The sequence below is a fragment of the Apaloderma vittatum genome, unplaced genomic scaffold, assembly GCF_000703405.1.
Source record: "Apaloderma vittatum isolate BGI_N311 unplaced genomic scaffold, ASM70340v1 scaffold20453, whole genome shotgun sequence".
NCBI lineage: Eukaryota > Metazoa > Chordata > Aves > Trogoniformes > Trogonidae > Apaloderma > Apaloderma vittatum.
Genome location: NW_009710078.1, coordinates 1,597 through 17,572, shown reverse-complemented (window position 1 = coordinate 17,572; position 15,976 = coordinate 1,597). Strand labels below are relative to the sequence as shown.

At 49.3% G+C, this 15,976-nt stretch overlaps 1 protein-coding gene across 1 annotated transcript in view; it reads left to right on the top strand.

Moving 5' to 3' along the window:
* ANKS1A (ankyrin repeat and sterile alpha motif domain containing 1A) overlaps window positions 1-15,667 on the top strand; it is a gene marked incomplete at both ends in the record, with an annotated part of 41,430 nt that extends 25,763 nt beyond the window's left edge. The window contains one exon of the mRNA XM_009867184.1: window positions 15,601-15,667. Coding sequence (XP_009865486.1) covers window positions 15,601-15,667 — 67 coding nt within the window. The remainder of the gene's footprint in view (window positions 1-15,600) is intronic.
* Window positions 15,668-15,976: the final 309 nt, after the last annotated feature.

Below are 15,976 nucleotides of genomic sequence, written 5' to 3'. Positions count from 1 at the left end.
CTGGCTCGTTTTCGCCGTGCTTTTTGTGCTGAGCTGAGCTGTTTACAGCAGACATTGAAAGGGAGGAAGCCTTTTGGCTTTATGGTGCTGCAGGACTTCACTGGTAGCAGAGGTCAGGGCTTGGTGTGCCGGTGCTTCCTCTGCTCAGAGAAGTGAACCCGCAGATCTGCTTCCCTGCTTGTAAACAAAAAGCATCATTTCCACCCAGAGGCAGCCTAACAAGCCACAGGAGGAAAATCTGCTTTTCCTTCCCGGTATGTTTAGATGAAGAAATCAGAGAAAGAATGTGAAAAATTCACATCTATCTAAAATGGGGCAGGTCTAACTCAAAAAAAAAAAAAAGAAGAAAAAAAAGTCATGCTATCAAAACCCAATGGTTTTATTTGTCTTCCTGGTTTCTGGAGTGTTTCAAAGATTTTGTGGAATTGCTTTTATCTGGTAGTAGCATCCTGTGGGTAGAGCTCTGATTTGCCGTGGGCTCTCATGACCGTCACAGACCAGCTTGAACGATTCTAGACAAAGGTTTTTCCTCTCTGCCTCAGTTTCCCCATCTGTGACAAGGCAATTGCCTCTCTTTGCAGAATGTTTCCACTGAAAGACCTTACGTAAAATTAAATATTCTCGTAAGAAGGGGGACGAGCCACCAGCTGGTGATCCGCTGCCTTCAGCTTAGTTTGCTCTTTAGTATCCTAAATATCCTAAAGCAGACTCCTGTAATTGATAAGAAATGATCAAGATGCACCTGTGGGCAACGCTTGGAGTGCTTTGCAGTGATTTTATGTGCATAAAGGGGCTGATCTCGCTGGTCATGATGGCAACAGTGAGGTTTAAACAGAAATGTGGTGCTGTTAGTGGAGGTTTAATTAGTTCCCTGAACGGGATAGTGCAGCTGCTCTGAACCAGATGCGACTTGCAGCCTCTGAATTTACCAGGCTGATGTAAAACCTTGTTGAGCCACCCCTGCTAGCGACGGTTTGGCTCTTCCTCCGTGCTGAGGGGAAGCACTTGCAGATTTATATGCATCAGTTGGTTCGTTTTGATAGTCTTGACGGAGGCAACCGAGGAGGAAAGTGATCCACGTGCAACAAGCTCTGTGCACCACGCTGCGGCAAAGGGGCCGAGGGTTTTTCCCACTTGTTTGTGTCCGTGGAGATGGGATCCATGGCAGAGGCTGGGCTGGCATCGCTCGGGACTCAGCCTCACCGGGGACGGCTTGGAAGGGAACGGTCATGTCCCTTTCCCGGCTGAGCGCTGCCCATGCCCTTTGTTGGAAGTGGAAGGTGACGCCGGCTTTGCCAAAAGGGTGGGATGGGGAAGAAATGATTCACTTGGCAAAGCTCATCCCTGTTCCCAGTTGCAGCTCCCCTGCGCCAAGGACCCGGCCCGAAGAGCAGATGCCGGCAGCTCCGCTCGGTGTCTCTGCCTCCTGATCCAGCAGCTCCTTTGTGGGAGCGTGAGCGCACACGTGGAGTGGGGGAGAAGTTCTGCAAGCAAGCCAGAGAAATTACGACAGCGAGCAGCGGTGTGTTGCCCAGGGAGAGGGGCGAGGCCCGAAAATGCTCGATCCTCCGCTCGACTGGGAGGCAGGGCTAGAGCTCCTCCTTGTCAGCATAAATATTTGAATCCTTCCAAACTTGGCTGAGACTGCAAGTGATAAATTTGTTTTTCATAATGGGCTCATAAATATTTAGCGGATGAGAGATGAGCACGTGGCGGCTCACTGTGAACTTGGTGTAGGAGAATAGGCTGTGTTTGCTCTCCTGAAGAAGCGGGGACCGATTCACCTCCGCTCAGCCTTCCTCCTCCGTGGAGCAGCTCCAGCCCTGCACACCAGCCTGGGCTCACGCACGAGCCCTGCCGTAGGAGGGCAAACCTTCCGTCGGGCAAAACGGTACCGGAGCCCCTTGGGTCTGCTCAGCTAACCCAGCCACCCGCAGGGTTGATCTGGGAGGGGCTGAACTGGTTTCTCTCTTGATGAGCTATTGCAGGTCTCTTTGGATGAAAGGCGACACGTACGTGTCTAATATGAATAGCGATCTGTTTAACAAATGCCTGATGTGGACAGTAAGCTATCGAGCAAAGGCTGAGGGGCGTGCAGCAGCTTTGCTTTATTCTGAGCCCGTGCTACCGGATCACTCTCAGCCACGCGTAGGTGTTGACTGGTTCCTTCTCCCCTGGCCCAGCTTCAGTTTTGTTATTTTTCCTGGACTTTTTATCCATTTGATAGATCGGCGTGTCTGTGCTGAGGACAAGAGGCTGACCAAGACGAAGGAAAACTTTACTGCAGTCGCTCACAGCTGGGCTGGGGGAAGCAGCTCCCTGCCAGCGAGAGCGGTTAGTGGGGATGTCATCTCCTGAGGGCAGCAGGGAGGAGCCATGGTGGGGCTTGAGGGTGATGTAAAACGAGTCTCTGAAAACTGCGGTGGCTTGAGAAGAACCTGGGCCGTGACAAACGTTTTCTGTCCCATAGATGCTGTTGATAAAAGCGATATTTGGAAGCTGCGCCCTGGGCAGCCTCGTGTCCTGCAGGACCGAGGGAAGTGAAAGCCCCTAAATACAAATAGCAGATGAATGAGCTCTCTTTGTAGAGGAGGAGGAAGAAGAGGGGAAATGCTTGGCTTCTGCAAAATGCAGACATGTTGGGTAGAGACTTGTCTTCAGGAATTTGGGTTTCAGTGCCTTTTTGATGGGTTCCTGCTGTGCTGCTGTATGATGGGTTCCCGATAATCCTGCAGCTACCTCTGGTGTTCCTTTCGGCTTTGTACCCCCATTCAGCTGGGACACCCTGCTCTGCAGGACACTGACTTCTCTTTGGGTTTTTTTTTGAAGGTTACATTGTGGTGGTTCTTGATCCACCTATAATCCAGGAGATGCGTGTGTGCAGCCCGGTGTCACCAGCCCGAACTCACATCTGCGCTCTGAGCGGCGGCGCCTGGAGTTGATTGAGTTAACTACGGTTCTGGGTTGTAGGTGCCAGTAAGAAAAATGATCAGTTAAGTGTTGAAGGGCAAAGGATGAGGCAGGCTGCTGAGAATTAACCTCAGCCCTGGCTCCTGACATGCCTTAATCCTCCACTTCCAGCTGTCTGCTATCAAGTAAGCGGCTCCGATGCTGAATCTGTCATGAACTCGGAGATTCCGGCATCGGTTCTACAAAATGAGGTGGTTGCTTTGTGTTCTGTCTTCAGCTCTTTTAGGAAGAGATTAAACCTCCTTCAAAAGAAACTTAAGGAACTGAATAAAACATGCATTTTTACTTCAGCTGTTTTCAGGAAAAAAAAAAGAGATGCACAGTCCTCCACTTTGATGCATTTCTGTTTTCCCCAAGTGAATTAGTTGGAGAACTAATGAATATTCTGGAGCTAATTATAGCACTGGACAACCATCGCCTCCTGTGCGTAACTGCAGTGATGCTCCATGTCTCCCTCTCGCCGTGGCAGCAATTCTTTCCCCTTTGCACTAACTCTGGACCTCGCATTTCACCTGTCGCTGCCCCGTTTTGGGGTTCTTCATGTCGCAGAAGGGTGGATGCCAGGAGCAGGTGGCACATGTGTCCTGCCTCCCCTGGCAGGTTTTGAAGAGCGGGGAAGCAAGTTGTTGGAGATTGTGGCTGCTGCAGAGAGCCTTTAAATGCTTGAGCTCCATTAACCTTGTCAGGACTGCTTGGGAGCTGAAGTAGCTGGTGGAATTAGTGCCTTAATTAGGGGCTTACAGTTGAGGATTAAGAATATTTGCATTGAAATGTGAAACTTTCGGGAAAGCTCTTGATGCAAAACCTGCCGCTGCCTTAAGACAGACACCCAGAAGTTGAAATTCAGAGCCATGAGCTGGCGTTGAAAGAAAATGCAAATATTTCTCTTGTTATTCAGGGGGAGAGCTGCTATTTTTGTGCCTGGTGAAGCTGCATCTTGTAAAAGCTCCGTGGTTTTTGTTCTGACAAGCTCATGCAGCTTACCTGCCCGGTTACGGCTGCTGCATGGCCCACGCTGTGGATCACAAGGCTGGGCTTTGGGGTGAGAAATGTGGTTGAGAACACGTGGTCAGCCTCTCCGCGCTCAGCCCGTGCGGCGGGGGGCTGGCCGGCCAGTCTCTGCCTCGCGTGGTGCAAGGACACCCCTCCCGGGTGGCTCACAAGGCTCCTTCCTCGCTTGCCCACCAGCCTGTGCCTCCAGAAATGTTTTATTTATTTAAATCGTAACACTTCGCTTGCCCTGGGCTTGGTCCACGGGGCCGGGCAGAGCCTGTTTCGAAGCCAGGTGTGCTTGGCGCGATTTTTGCTCGACATCCCTTCCCTTGCCTCGTCTCTCAACCCAATTTTCTCTTTGCCTGTTTGAAATGTTATTGCGGGTTATTTATTTAAGGGAAAAGCAGTGATGTGGTCAGCGTCCTTGTCCTGATTTTTGCTGTTCGAAACAAGCACGTCCAGCAGGGTCTTAATCAACTTAATTATTGGGCTGGTTATTCTATTATCTCCCCATCCCAACATTTCCTCTTGTTTTTCCTGTGCTAAGGTCAGGAATTCTTACATCATCCTGAATCTCTTTTCCCTTTGTCCCCAGCGGTGAGCTATCCTCCATCCTGCTTCACTTCTGGAAGTGAAAGCCTTTGTTCTTCCACGCCGCAGCTTTTGTATCTATTACAAACTCAAAATTCTAAACGGATACTGAACTGAGCCAATCCAAGCCAAATTAAGATGATTTAACAATTTTGCAAGTACAGTTGGTTGACATTCAGGTCTGAAGGGCAAATGTAATGACCGAGGATGCTTTATCACAGGCGTAACAAGAATTAAATTTGAATCAGATCAATTCATCTGGATCTAGACAGGTATCCGGGGCGGCTCTCCCGCAGGCAGGTTTGCAAAATAGAATGAGACGTAGCAACTTCTCAGCTGCCGTGTGTGTGGAAGAAGCTTTCCATCCGTGCATTCGAAAGAATTTGTGAGAAGGCCCTCGGCACAGGTCTAAACATACCATCACTTCCTTCTGCTCGTATTTATAGGTCACCGATTACAGGCTCCACATGGATCTAAATTAGCCTGTGTGCGTCCCCTGCACTGGAAAAACAGAACAATTTCAGTCCACTGCTGCTGTGTATTTAACTTTTTTGAGCGTCTGAACTCCAAAATCAGAATCAGAAGCTTTTGATTCTTCTGTGTCGATTATTCGTGCTCTGACGGATATTTTGGTTATGTAAGGAACTTGTGATCGCCAGCGCTTTCGGGACTCTTTTTCAGAAACAGAAATGTCCGGCCGCGGTGTCCTTACTAAATTCAGTCTTGCATTATGTTCTTTTCCACTTTGTCACATCTTGCAGCACTTCAAAAGCTTTTATTTTTTCCAAAAAATTTTTTTCTGGAGCTCCATCTCAAGTCTCCAAGTGGATTTCACCGCGCTGGGCTGTGTCCTGCAAGCCGGAGAGAGCCTTTGCACCAAGAGCCTGACGTCTTTGCAGCTTTGTGTGTTAGGATGTGAGACTATGAAAATGTAGCTGTGAAGACATTGATTTGACTGAATATTCTTCAGGGGGGGTTGCCTTTTTTTTTTAATTGTGGGTTCAAAACAAGCAGCACCCAGCCATTTCACTGTTAGGAGCAGCTGCGTTGTCGCTCTTGGCCGCCTTGTCCTGTTAACGTCGAATTTTACTGGGTGCCTGTCAAAAAAAAACGTTAATATTTGGAGGGCTCTGAAACTGCAGATCCACCACACGCTGATTGCGAAATACAAGTTTCTACCGTAAGTTCCTTTCCTTTTTGGTACGTGTTCAGCTTTGTAATTTGGGGATTTGTACAAAATACACAGACTGAAGGGTGGTATGAAGCAACAGTCCCTGATCCCCATCCAAGTGAGTTTCTCAGAGACCGTATTAAGTCAGAAAACGCGTGTGCCTTTGGCCCTGATGAACAGTTGCAGAATGTCTTGAAATAAACAACAAATTTAGTGAGTCTTTGCGTCGTGCGTGGAAAGCACGTGCTGCCGGAGGAGGATGTAATGTGGGAACTCCCAAGTTGAGGGGTCGAAATGCGCCTCAGGACTGGCCTGCTCTTGTAGTTCAGGTTGGAACTAATAAATTGAGCGTTATATTTGATATTTGTTATGCTGGGTTCATAACACAGGCCGGGATCTTTTGTGTGTGCAGGGTCTATCGAGCAATGAAATATGAGGCTTCTGCTCTCTGGGACGCTGAGAACAGAAGCTGAAGCATCATAAACCAGACCAGAAGTGGTTTATGTGCTGTCGCCAACCTAGAAATGAGATTCAGGGCCCGAATCCAAATTTCCCAGGACTATGCTTGCACGGAGGAGCCAGCAGGTGTTGTCCCAGATCCTTCTCCCGCCGTTCCCATTTGTAACTCGGTGCCTTTCGGAGCTGCTGGTGGATGCTGTGATCCCTCTGCTCCAGCTGGGTCTTGCTTTTCCACCTTCAGGGATGTAATATCAATTAGTCCTACTGGGTATCCGTTAACCAAAGAGTTTTCTGGGGAAGATGTCTTAGATCACTCATGTCTTTCACCAGCAGGATAAACAGGGAAGGAGGCAGGACCTCGTTAGAGCAGCACCTGCTACATCATCTCCCCAAAGAACACCCACGCGCAACGTCTTCTTGGCTCGCCCGCGTGCAAGCACCCGGATCGGGGGTATTCTGAGCAGCTTTTAGAAAAGCCGCATTTCTTCACACTGGCTTTGGCCCCTCTGGTGATCTCTGTGCTGTCGTCGCGTCAAACCGCAATTATTGCGAATCTGCCAAAACATTTGGAAGCTGCAGGGCCCGACCCTGGGCAAAGCACCTCGCTTGGCTGGGCTGGAAGGGCAGCAAGCGCGTCGGGACGCCGCTAATGGGTGTGAAGCAACATGTCGGATGCGGTGGGCGTCACGTCGGTGTGGCCGCTGGGGAAAGCTGTCCGAGACGTCTTTTCGCCCCGTGTTACCTAAACCTGAAATGAGACGCAGGAAGAGCTGCGGTTACGGTGGCACCAAGGAGCCTGGAAAATAGAAGTGTCAGCTAAGGGGTTTGACTGGCTTTGATGGGATTCTGGTTTAAATTCAGTATTAATTTTGAGAGACTCAAAAAAGCTGTTTAAATCTGGGCTTTCCTTCAGTCCGTGGCCCTTGGGCAGGGAGTTGGTCCTCACTGTGCGATTGCCACTGGAGTGACCGTGCTGACCTCTTCCGCCCCCCCGGACCACGTCCCATATCTCTTGAGACACGGTTGTGCGAGTCAGCAGTTAAAAAAGAAAATCCTAAACCTTGATTAAGTGTCTCTGCTTCCTTTTGCCTCCCAGCAACCCCAAAATAACTTTCTCTTGTTGATTAGAAAACCCACCCACCAGCTGGAAAGGGCTCGCAGCATCTCGTGTAGAGCCAGAGATACCTCGGGACTTGCCCGACACAAACTTTCAGCCGGGATATTGAAGGTTGGGAGCTTTGTGTGCGGGAGGGATCATCTTTTTCAGGCCACATGCAGCTCACGACTGCTCTTACCTTTGCTGTGTCCGGGGTTTGTTGCTGTGGTGTTGGCACGGAGTGGAAGGATCGGATGGAGGCGTTCGGTGCTCCCCCAGCATCGTCCGGTGACCCCGTGCACCCTTCTTTTCCTCCTCTGCTTTTCAGAGCCAGCCAGCTGGGCTGTAATGAGGCTGCTCGCTTTGTCCTTGTGGGTGTTGGTTGTACTCAAAAGGGATTTTTTTTAACTGCAGAAGCCACTTGTTTGGGCTTGGTTTTGTAATATAGGATTTTAAACCAAATCTGCCCCATTCCCTCGGTTGTAGAATCGGAGAAATAATGAAGTCTCAACCCTTGACACTTACTTGGAATTGCAGAAATTTAAAATACTGATAACCTTTAAACCCAACTTTGTAAGTAGCTTGCAAGAATAAAATATGCTGCCGGAACTGCTATCGTGTCTGCTGAGCTCCAGCCCCAGGCGAATTTGTACAGTAGGTGATGAACCCCTTAATAAGGATTTATAATGGGAATCCCGATACATTCTTAATTATGCCTGTGCTGCAGGGTGTCGTTATAATGCTCTAATACCGTACATGTGGTAGATAGCGTGCCGTTTGTTTCTGTGTGTTTTTATTTAATTATGGGCTTTTATCTGAATAACTATTTCTGAGTATTTCTTCGGCGCGCGAGTGCAGGCGTGCTGTAGCTCGTCTTCCTTGTGACCAGGCTTCTGGGCTGGAGATTTTTAAGCTGCCAGTTTGGGAAGGGGAAGCAGAAGGCATTGAAAGCACCTCAAAGGGGTAAAAAAAGGTATTTTTCTGCTGATTTGGTTCCCAGGGGCAACACGGTGTAGTTGCGTGTACATGGACAGATGCGCCTTCAACTGTGTCATCCCGAGGTGGTGACACGTCGGTCCCTGTTGGAGCTGCTCCGATATCGGGGGCTGATGCAGCGGGGAGGAGCCTGTGAAGAGCAGGAGAGTGAAGAGACCTGTTACGTCTCGTTTTCTCCGTACCACATTTCCAAAGTCTGAAGTTATTAGAGTGATTTAAGGGGGAAAACGCTTCACTGGAGTTTTGCTTCAGTGCCCCCGAGTTAACTCCAAAAGCTGTTTTTCCGGGATAAAAGCATCTGAGGGGCTCTCCCCTGTACATATTGAGGCATATCTGGATTTTAACGGGAATATCTGGCTTCTCAGCAATAAGCTCCTTGCAGAGGAGCGTGTTTTGTGTGCGGGAGGAGAGCGCCCTGCACGGAAGGGTTGTTCGACGTCCCCTGGCATCTCGGGCACACTTCCAGCCTCCTTGTTAGCGTAGCAAACCTACCCTGCTGGCTGGCTGCCTTAATTTTGAAGAGAGGAAGAATGCATTTACTCCAAACAGGGCTGTTTTGTGGGAGCCTGGAGCATCCCCCTCAGTCAGGCACGCGGGGTGCCGACCTGCAGAGCTGGATGCTCGGAGGTGGCTGGATGCTGGGACCACTTGTTCCCAGAGGGAAAGTTCTGCTTAAAATCACCTGGGGTAGGAGAGCAGGAGCTCTCGAGCAGTATCTGGTCAGCCAAATGCTGGCATGTGTGTGTATATATGTATTTATTTATTTATTTATTTATTTTCCTCTCAGGACAACCTTGCAATGTCCTTGGGATTCACTGATGCTTCCTGCAGAGACTGAGAAGAAAACTTTGGCGTTTATGTTGATGGTCAGTGTAGGGGCTTTTCAGCCGTAGGGGAGGTTTTCCTAAGCCCCTTCCAGAAAGCTCCAGTAGCATAAAGATGCCTCCAGAGCTGGGTGAGCGTCAGGCTAATGGAGTGCTGCTCGATTTTGTGCTTTCTGAATGGAGCTTCCTTCCCCTGCATGCAAATGAGCGGCTGCAGACAGCTCGTAGGGCGTGAAGCTGTCTTTTATTTTGGTGATAAAAGACCCCGGGGCTTGTTTAATCGTTCTCCGTCTCTCTCGATGGACTGGCTGGCTCCAAACGCCAGCGTTGGCTCCGGGCAGCAGAAACCGCAGAGATGAATGTGGGCACCGCGGCTTCCGCAGGCAGGGGAGTGAAAACCAAGCAGGGGAGAATAGAACCGTAGAATCGTTTCAGTTGGAAAAGAGCTTTAAGATCCGGTCCAACCGTTAACCCAGCGCTGCCAGGGCCACCACTAAACCATGTCCCTGCTCTGCGGGTCTTTTAAACACCTCCAGGGATGGCGACTCCATCGGTTCCCCGGGCAACCTGTTCCAGTGCTTGACAACCCTTTGGGTGAAGAAGTCTTTCCTAATATCCAATCTGAACCTCCCCTGGAGTAACCTGAGGCCGTTTCCTCTTGCCCTGTCGCTTGTTACATGACAGAAGACACTGGCCGCGTGTGTCCTCCAGGTCTGTGGTGGCTTCCATGCCCCGAATCTGGCCAGAAGACATCGCAGAAGACGTGAGACTTGTCCTCTGGGTCTCATGCTGGCCAGGCAGGGTGGTACCAGAGAAAAGGAGATATTTTGCATCCTGCTCCTGTGGAAAGCCCTTAGGGAAATTATTTTGCAGGACTCCGGTGTCGAAACGTCCTCTGTCGTGCCAGCGGAACGAAGCACAGCATCCAGTGTGTCCTCCGAGCTGGCTTGGCTTTTACTCGCCTTTTACAAACAAATACTTCTTTTCCTCCATTAATCAGAACTCGGTCGCCGGAGATGGTTTGTTTTAAGATAAAGTTCTGTTTTGGAGTAAATTGCCAGTTGCTATGTTTTCGTGGCTGCCTGCCTGCTTGCGTGGAAGAGCTTTACCGCTTCCCCAGCCCCAGGACGGCTCTCGGCCGCGCCCAGCTCCTTTTGCTCGGGGTATTTCTACTTTTCAGCGAGACGTAGGCAGATGTGAAAATAAATCGACGTGTTTTAATCCTGGTGGCTGCTCTGCAACTCCTTCCCGTCATAATCCCTTGTTTTGGGGTTAGCAAAGGCCACTTTTCCACTCCTGCAGCCTTTCCTTCTGCGATAGTTTGTCTCCTTTCCTGGCTCTTTGGCCAAAATACCTTGGTAGCGTGGAGCCAGCTACCCCTCTAGAATTAGGAATAACAGATATGGTTGTGTGAGTTGGGGTTAGCAAAGGCCACTTTTCCACTCCTGCAGCCTTTCCTTCTGCGATAGTTTGTCTCCTTTCCTGACTCTTTGGCCAAAATACCTTGGTAGCCTCTAGAATTAGGAATAACAGATATGATTGTGTGAGTTTAGGAGGAAAAAGCATTTTGTGTTCTTTTTCTGTGGGCCTAAAAAAAAAAAAACACCCTACCCCAAACCCACCCCACAACCTGTTCAAAGTCGGGTGCTTGGTGCTTCAGTGGAAAAAAACAGGTTAAGCCAAAATAAATCAGAACTGAGTGTTCAGGCTACTACTAAGTCTGAGCTGCAGCGCTATATTTAAACATGGTATTTTTGTATTTTAATAATTAACCACTGGGAAAGAACAGCCTAAAAAACTGTGGCGTAGGCTATTTTCAAGGTATCTTTTAGCCCCGTCTTAGTGCCGTAGAGTGCAGCTGAGGACCGGTTGCAGAGGACGGGGATGCTTTGAAGCATCCTGAGGTTTGTGTCCTTCCCCTGTGTTCTTATCTTTGCGACCTCTTGACAGTTAAATCCGGATGATCAGCAACAAACTGGTGTTTGAGTTGCTCTGTGACGTGGGAGAGTGGTTTCTTCCCTTGGATTTCCCTTTGCGTTAAACCGTGACATGATTTTGACTCTCCAGAACCGAGACAACCTCTGGATCAAAGCAACGGTTTGCAAAGGTTGGGCTGTGCGAGGGAGCCCTTTGCCAGGTGATTATTTTATTACCATTCAGTTTTATTTAGCTTTTGAGGAAAAGCTGGTAGGTGTTCTCGTGCCGGAGGAGCACCTGCAAGTCCTCGCACCGTGGTGGGGCTGCGGAGCTCTCGGGGCCCGGCTCTGAACCCCAGAAGCACCGGGTCGCCTCGTATTAGGGACGGGCAATGCGACGGAAACAAAAGAACTTGGCCTGGCACTCGGAGTTAATTTGCAGTTTGGAGGAGGCGGGGAAGGAAGCTAATTTTTCATGGTGTCAGATCGTGGCAGCCTGCCCTGGGCACGGAGCTTACCCGGCTGTGGAGCAGGTCGTGGGCTGGATTCACCTTGTCCTGCAGTTTTTGAGCACCAGTTACCTCCACACGTAGGAGAGAAACTGTTTTTTGAAAACTCTTCTCTACGCTTGGAGGAAGCGAGAAGATGGGGAGAGTCCTTTTATCCTGTACCATCCTCTCCAGGGCCGTTCTGCCTACCGCAGGAGGCATTGCTTCTTCCCAGCCAGAGCTAACTTTTCTCGAAATCAGGTTAAAACTCTATTTTTCTTCATCCTGCATTATGAAAGAGCAAAACTGCAAGTGGGTAAGGGTGGAAGAGGGCATTCAAGCATGGAGTGCAGCAGGGGAGCTTGAAACGCTGGCTCCACAGATGCAAAAATGCTGGGAAATAAATGAGATTTTTTGGGGTTTGTAATGAGCATCTGATGGCGGGGTGGGGGGGGAGCGTGGCTCTTGCCAAATTGCGTTCGGAGTCGTAGCTCTGACCAAAGAGGGCTGCGAACGCGGGGTTTGAATGTGCCACGGAAACATGCTCTTTGCTCTCTGCCTCTCCCAGCAGCGCCAGCAGCCGTGTCCCCCAACGTCCCCCCACGTCTTCGGCGCCGGGTCCCCGCACAGCGTAAGAGACCTGCAGAGCCCTTTGCCTCTCTTGCTGGGAGACGCTTGGAGGGAGCTGGGGCTGCTTGAACAAACACTCTTTTCTCCTCTTCCCCTCGCCTCCTCTCTTCCATTTCTCCCCACCTATTATTTTTCTTTTCTTGGTGCCTGGTTATAGGAAAAGCTTGGCTGGAACCAAGTGATTCTTGCTCCAAATGATCCCATGAGGCTAATGAACCTCACAGGCTTCCAGCCCCGCTCAAGTAAACATCTCTCCGATAAAGATCCCAGACAAGGAGGTGCAAGAGCAGCTCCAGCTTAGAAATACGCCTCGTAATGAAGCTAATTGACTTACGTCTTCAAAGCTTAATACCCTTAAAGTTCTGGAGCTTGAACTGAATTGACCTCGAGACCAATTCTCTCAGCGAGCCCTCAGGGTTGTGGCAGCATCCCAGAAACCCGGCTGCAGCTCGAGTTCAGTTGAAATAAATAAAAAAGTCTGTACCAAAGCACTTGGTCTTATTTGGAACTGAGGCTCGTCTTGCACCATCCCTTTATTTTTCCCTCCAGTCCTGTGTGGCCTTTATGATGAGACATAAGGGCACCGTGAGCTTTCAAGGCTTTGCTGGGGAGCATTTGCTGCTTCGGACGGGCAAAAGCAGATACAAGCGGGTGCTTCTTGCCCAAATGGTGTCTGGCAAAAATGTCTGTTGTGATCCCTAAGGTTTCCTCTGGGTTCTAGTTGGTAACTGCTGCTGAAAATTTGAGGCAATTAATATTTGCTAGTTATGTCACCTTGTCCACAGGCGTGAGCAGGACCTGCTGCATTGCTCGTGCTTCCTTCAGGCTCCATCAAAAGTAATGGGAAATGGAAAAGTTCTTCAAAACTGAGCCCGTGGAGCAGGGCTGGTGGAGTAAAGGTGACGACCACAAACACCTCTGACAGTGCAAAACAGTTAAAAGGCACAACTGGGGTAAAAGAAAAACTCAGCATCACAAGCCAGACTCTAAATTAGGTTTTTTCCTCTTAACTGGGTCCAGTTTAGCTGATCCCACACTTCTGTTGCTGATACTGCAGAGTTGCTGATTTACCCAAGAGCCTTAGGTTAGCTGAGGGAAAAAACACCAACTTTTTCTGGCAGTTCTCAAAGCTGCGTTTCTGGGCCTTCCTTATTGAGCCACAGGGAGTCTAAATAGCGAGGTGAGGTGAGCTGATGCCTGGCCGTGTCGTTTTTATCTGGAGCGATGGCTGGTGACGTGAGCGGTTGCAAAACGAACCACCCTGTTTGGGTCTGATTTTTGTCATTTAAGGGCTGCCGCTGTCTGCCGGAGGTCAGGATATTTTTTGCCTTTTTTTCTTTGCCTTTTTTTAGTGCCTCTTTTTAAACTTGAGCTTAAAACCACAAAATCCTCATTGCTTGTATGGCTGGCTTGCAGTTTCGGATTAAAGTTCTGAGTGAGTTATCTGCTGTAAGTAAAAGCTTTCGTGTCCCAGGCTGTCATATCCATCCTCCTTTATCGTTTTTACCCTCCTATGAAAGCAAGGGGTCTGGTCACCCATCCTGCCACCTCTTAGTGACACCGTTAACCCTCCTCTCGGTGTTTCACGGTGCCTGGTCTTTGTGCAAGAGCCGGGGTGAGCCTGGCTTTGGGGCCAGGTATCTCCCAGCTGGTTTAGCCAAACTCACATCTGAGTTCTGGTTGTGTCCAGAAGCAGAAGATCAAAACAATTCTATGATTCAAACCCCTTCCTTTAAACGATACCTCTTTTTAGGACATCTTTCTTCTGCACATGGTTGAATTCTCAGTAATTACTTTTAATGCCGGCTTTCAAAGCCCTGGGTAGGGATGCAGTAACTGTTTTTCAAGCCCTGTAGAAGTCCTTGTGGTTTTTCTAAGGCAGAGGCTCCGCGTCCTTTACCGACTCCTCTGGAGATGACTCGAATGCCTTCCCCCTGGTGAGACTGAATTCTCCCAGCCTGTCTGCTCCCCACGGGAAGGATTGCCCTAGAGATCTGACTTGGCAAGAGCCTTTTAAGACTGTTTTTTTTTTTTGATGTTTCACCAGAAAAGAGCCCAACCTTCCCTAGCAGAATTCAGCTTCGAGCTGCCATCAGCGGTGAATGGAGTCAACACGCGGCCCCTCGCAGCGGTTCTGGGAGCTCTGGGCGAAGGCAACTGGGGGATGAGGTCCAGGGAAACTTGGACTCCTGCCTCAAATCTGTCCTTAAAAGACCAGGGGGAAAAACAAAAAGAAAAAAAAAAGTTGTGTCAGAGTTGAAGTTTATTTTCCACCCCGACTCCACACGCTCTGTATCGGCTTCAGGTTCGGCAGCGACTGCCCTGCCGTGCCGTGCAGGAATATTTTCCTGAGGGATTTCTTTCAGGAATCTCTCACTGGGAGCTTATTTTATTGTTTTTATTTTTTGTTTGGTTGTCGACTGAAGACTGGGGTAAGCAAGCAGACCTGAGCCTCTTGAGTGTCTCCTTTCTCTTTGGAAAAAGAGTGCTTTAGGGTATTGGAAATCCTAAATTGACTAACTCAGGTGCAATTCATTGGGTCTTTCATCTTAACAGAATTAATTGTCGTAATTGTCACTGTCAATTTTCCCTCTGCAGCATTGCCGAAGAAAGGCTCGACTTACAAATTCTGCTTGAGGGTAGTTTTTGAAAGGTTTCTGTTCTTGTTTAAGAAAGCATCCTGTAGGCTGTATGAACGTCATTTGTATTTTTATTTTTTTGTGGCAAATGCAGTCACTTATATGCAGCTCTTGAGTGGGCTTGAAGAGACACCATCTCAGGCAGCAGTTTTTACCTTTTTTTTTTTTTCTTAATTGCATGAGGTTTGCCTTGAGCTATTAACTGAGAATCGCTTAAATCAGGGGATGAAACTGTCTTTAGCTCCCTCTCCTGGGTAGTTAAGGCATTTGCCCCCGTGATGTTGCTGCTTTTGCGAACTCAGTAGATTTTCAAACTCTTTCCAAGCATCTCAGCTCTCTGGGGCAGTGGTGAGGAGCACAGCGTCCATGCACAGCATTGGGAAATGTGGCTTAAAAAAAAAACAACCCATCAAACCAAAAATCCCCACCAAAGCCCAAGTTTTCCTGCCGCGGGCTGCGAAAGAGCTGCGAGCTGCGCTCCGGGCGCTTTGCTGCTGCTGGAGGTGGGGCTGCATGATGGTTTGGGGTGAGCTGAGGAGTTTGGGATTCCTTTCCCCTTTCCTAATCGTGCGCTCCAGTTTTGGTGGAGCTGCTTGTTTCCGGGCACTGGCGAAGTTGGGGAAGGGAAGGCTCTGGGGAGTCCCGGCCTCTCCACATCCCTTGGGAGTCACCTGTCCTTCCGAAGGCTTTGCCAGGCACAGTGTGAGGGGACCTTTTGCTGGATTTCTTCGTCATTTCACGGGGCAGGTGAAATCCTGGGGCTGCCTTTAACTTTTCCATATGAATAATGCAGCACGTGCTTTTTTTTTTATTTATTTTGTTTTCAGATCGAGAAAATCATGAGTTCCATCGGCGAAGGCATTGACTTCTCTCAGGAGCAGCAGAGGATCTCAGGTAGCGTACCCAGCGTGTGTGTGTCCGTCTCGGTTGTGCTCGGGACAAAATCCAAGGTGCTGGCTCCTGCGTGCAGACCTTTCCGACCTGCTTTTTTGGGAGAGGAAAGTCTGGCACAGAAGGAGCAGACCTCGGCTTCCCAGCATAATGTTCGGTATGGCTACCAGCAATCTTAATTCAGTACCCCCCTGGGTAGGTTAATTTAATTTCGTAGAATCCTAGAATGGCCTTGGCTGGAAAGGACCTTAGAGATCATCTAATACAACCTCCTGTCGGGCAAATTTGCAGAGTGCAGCCATCCTTCCCTTC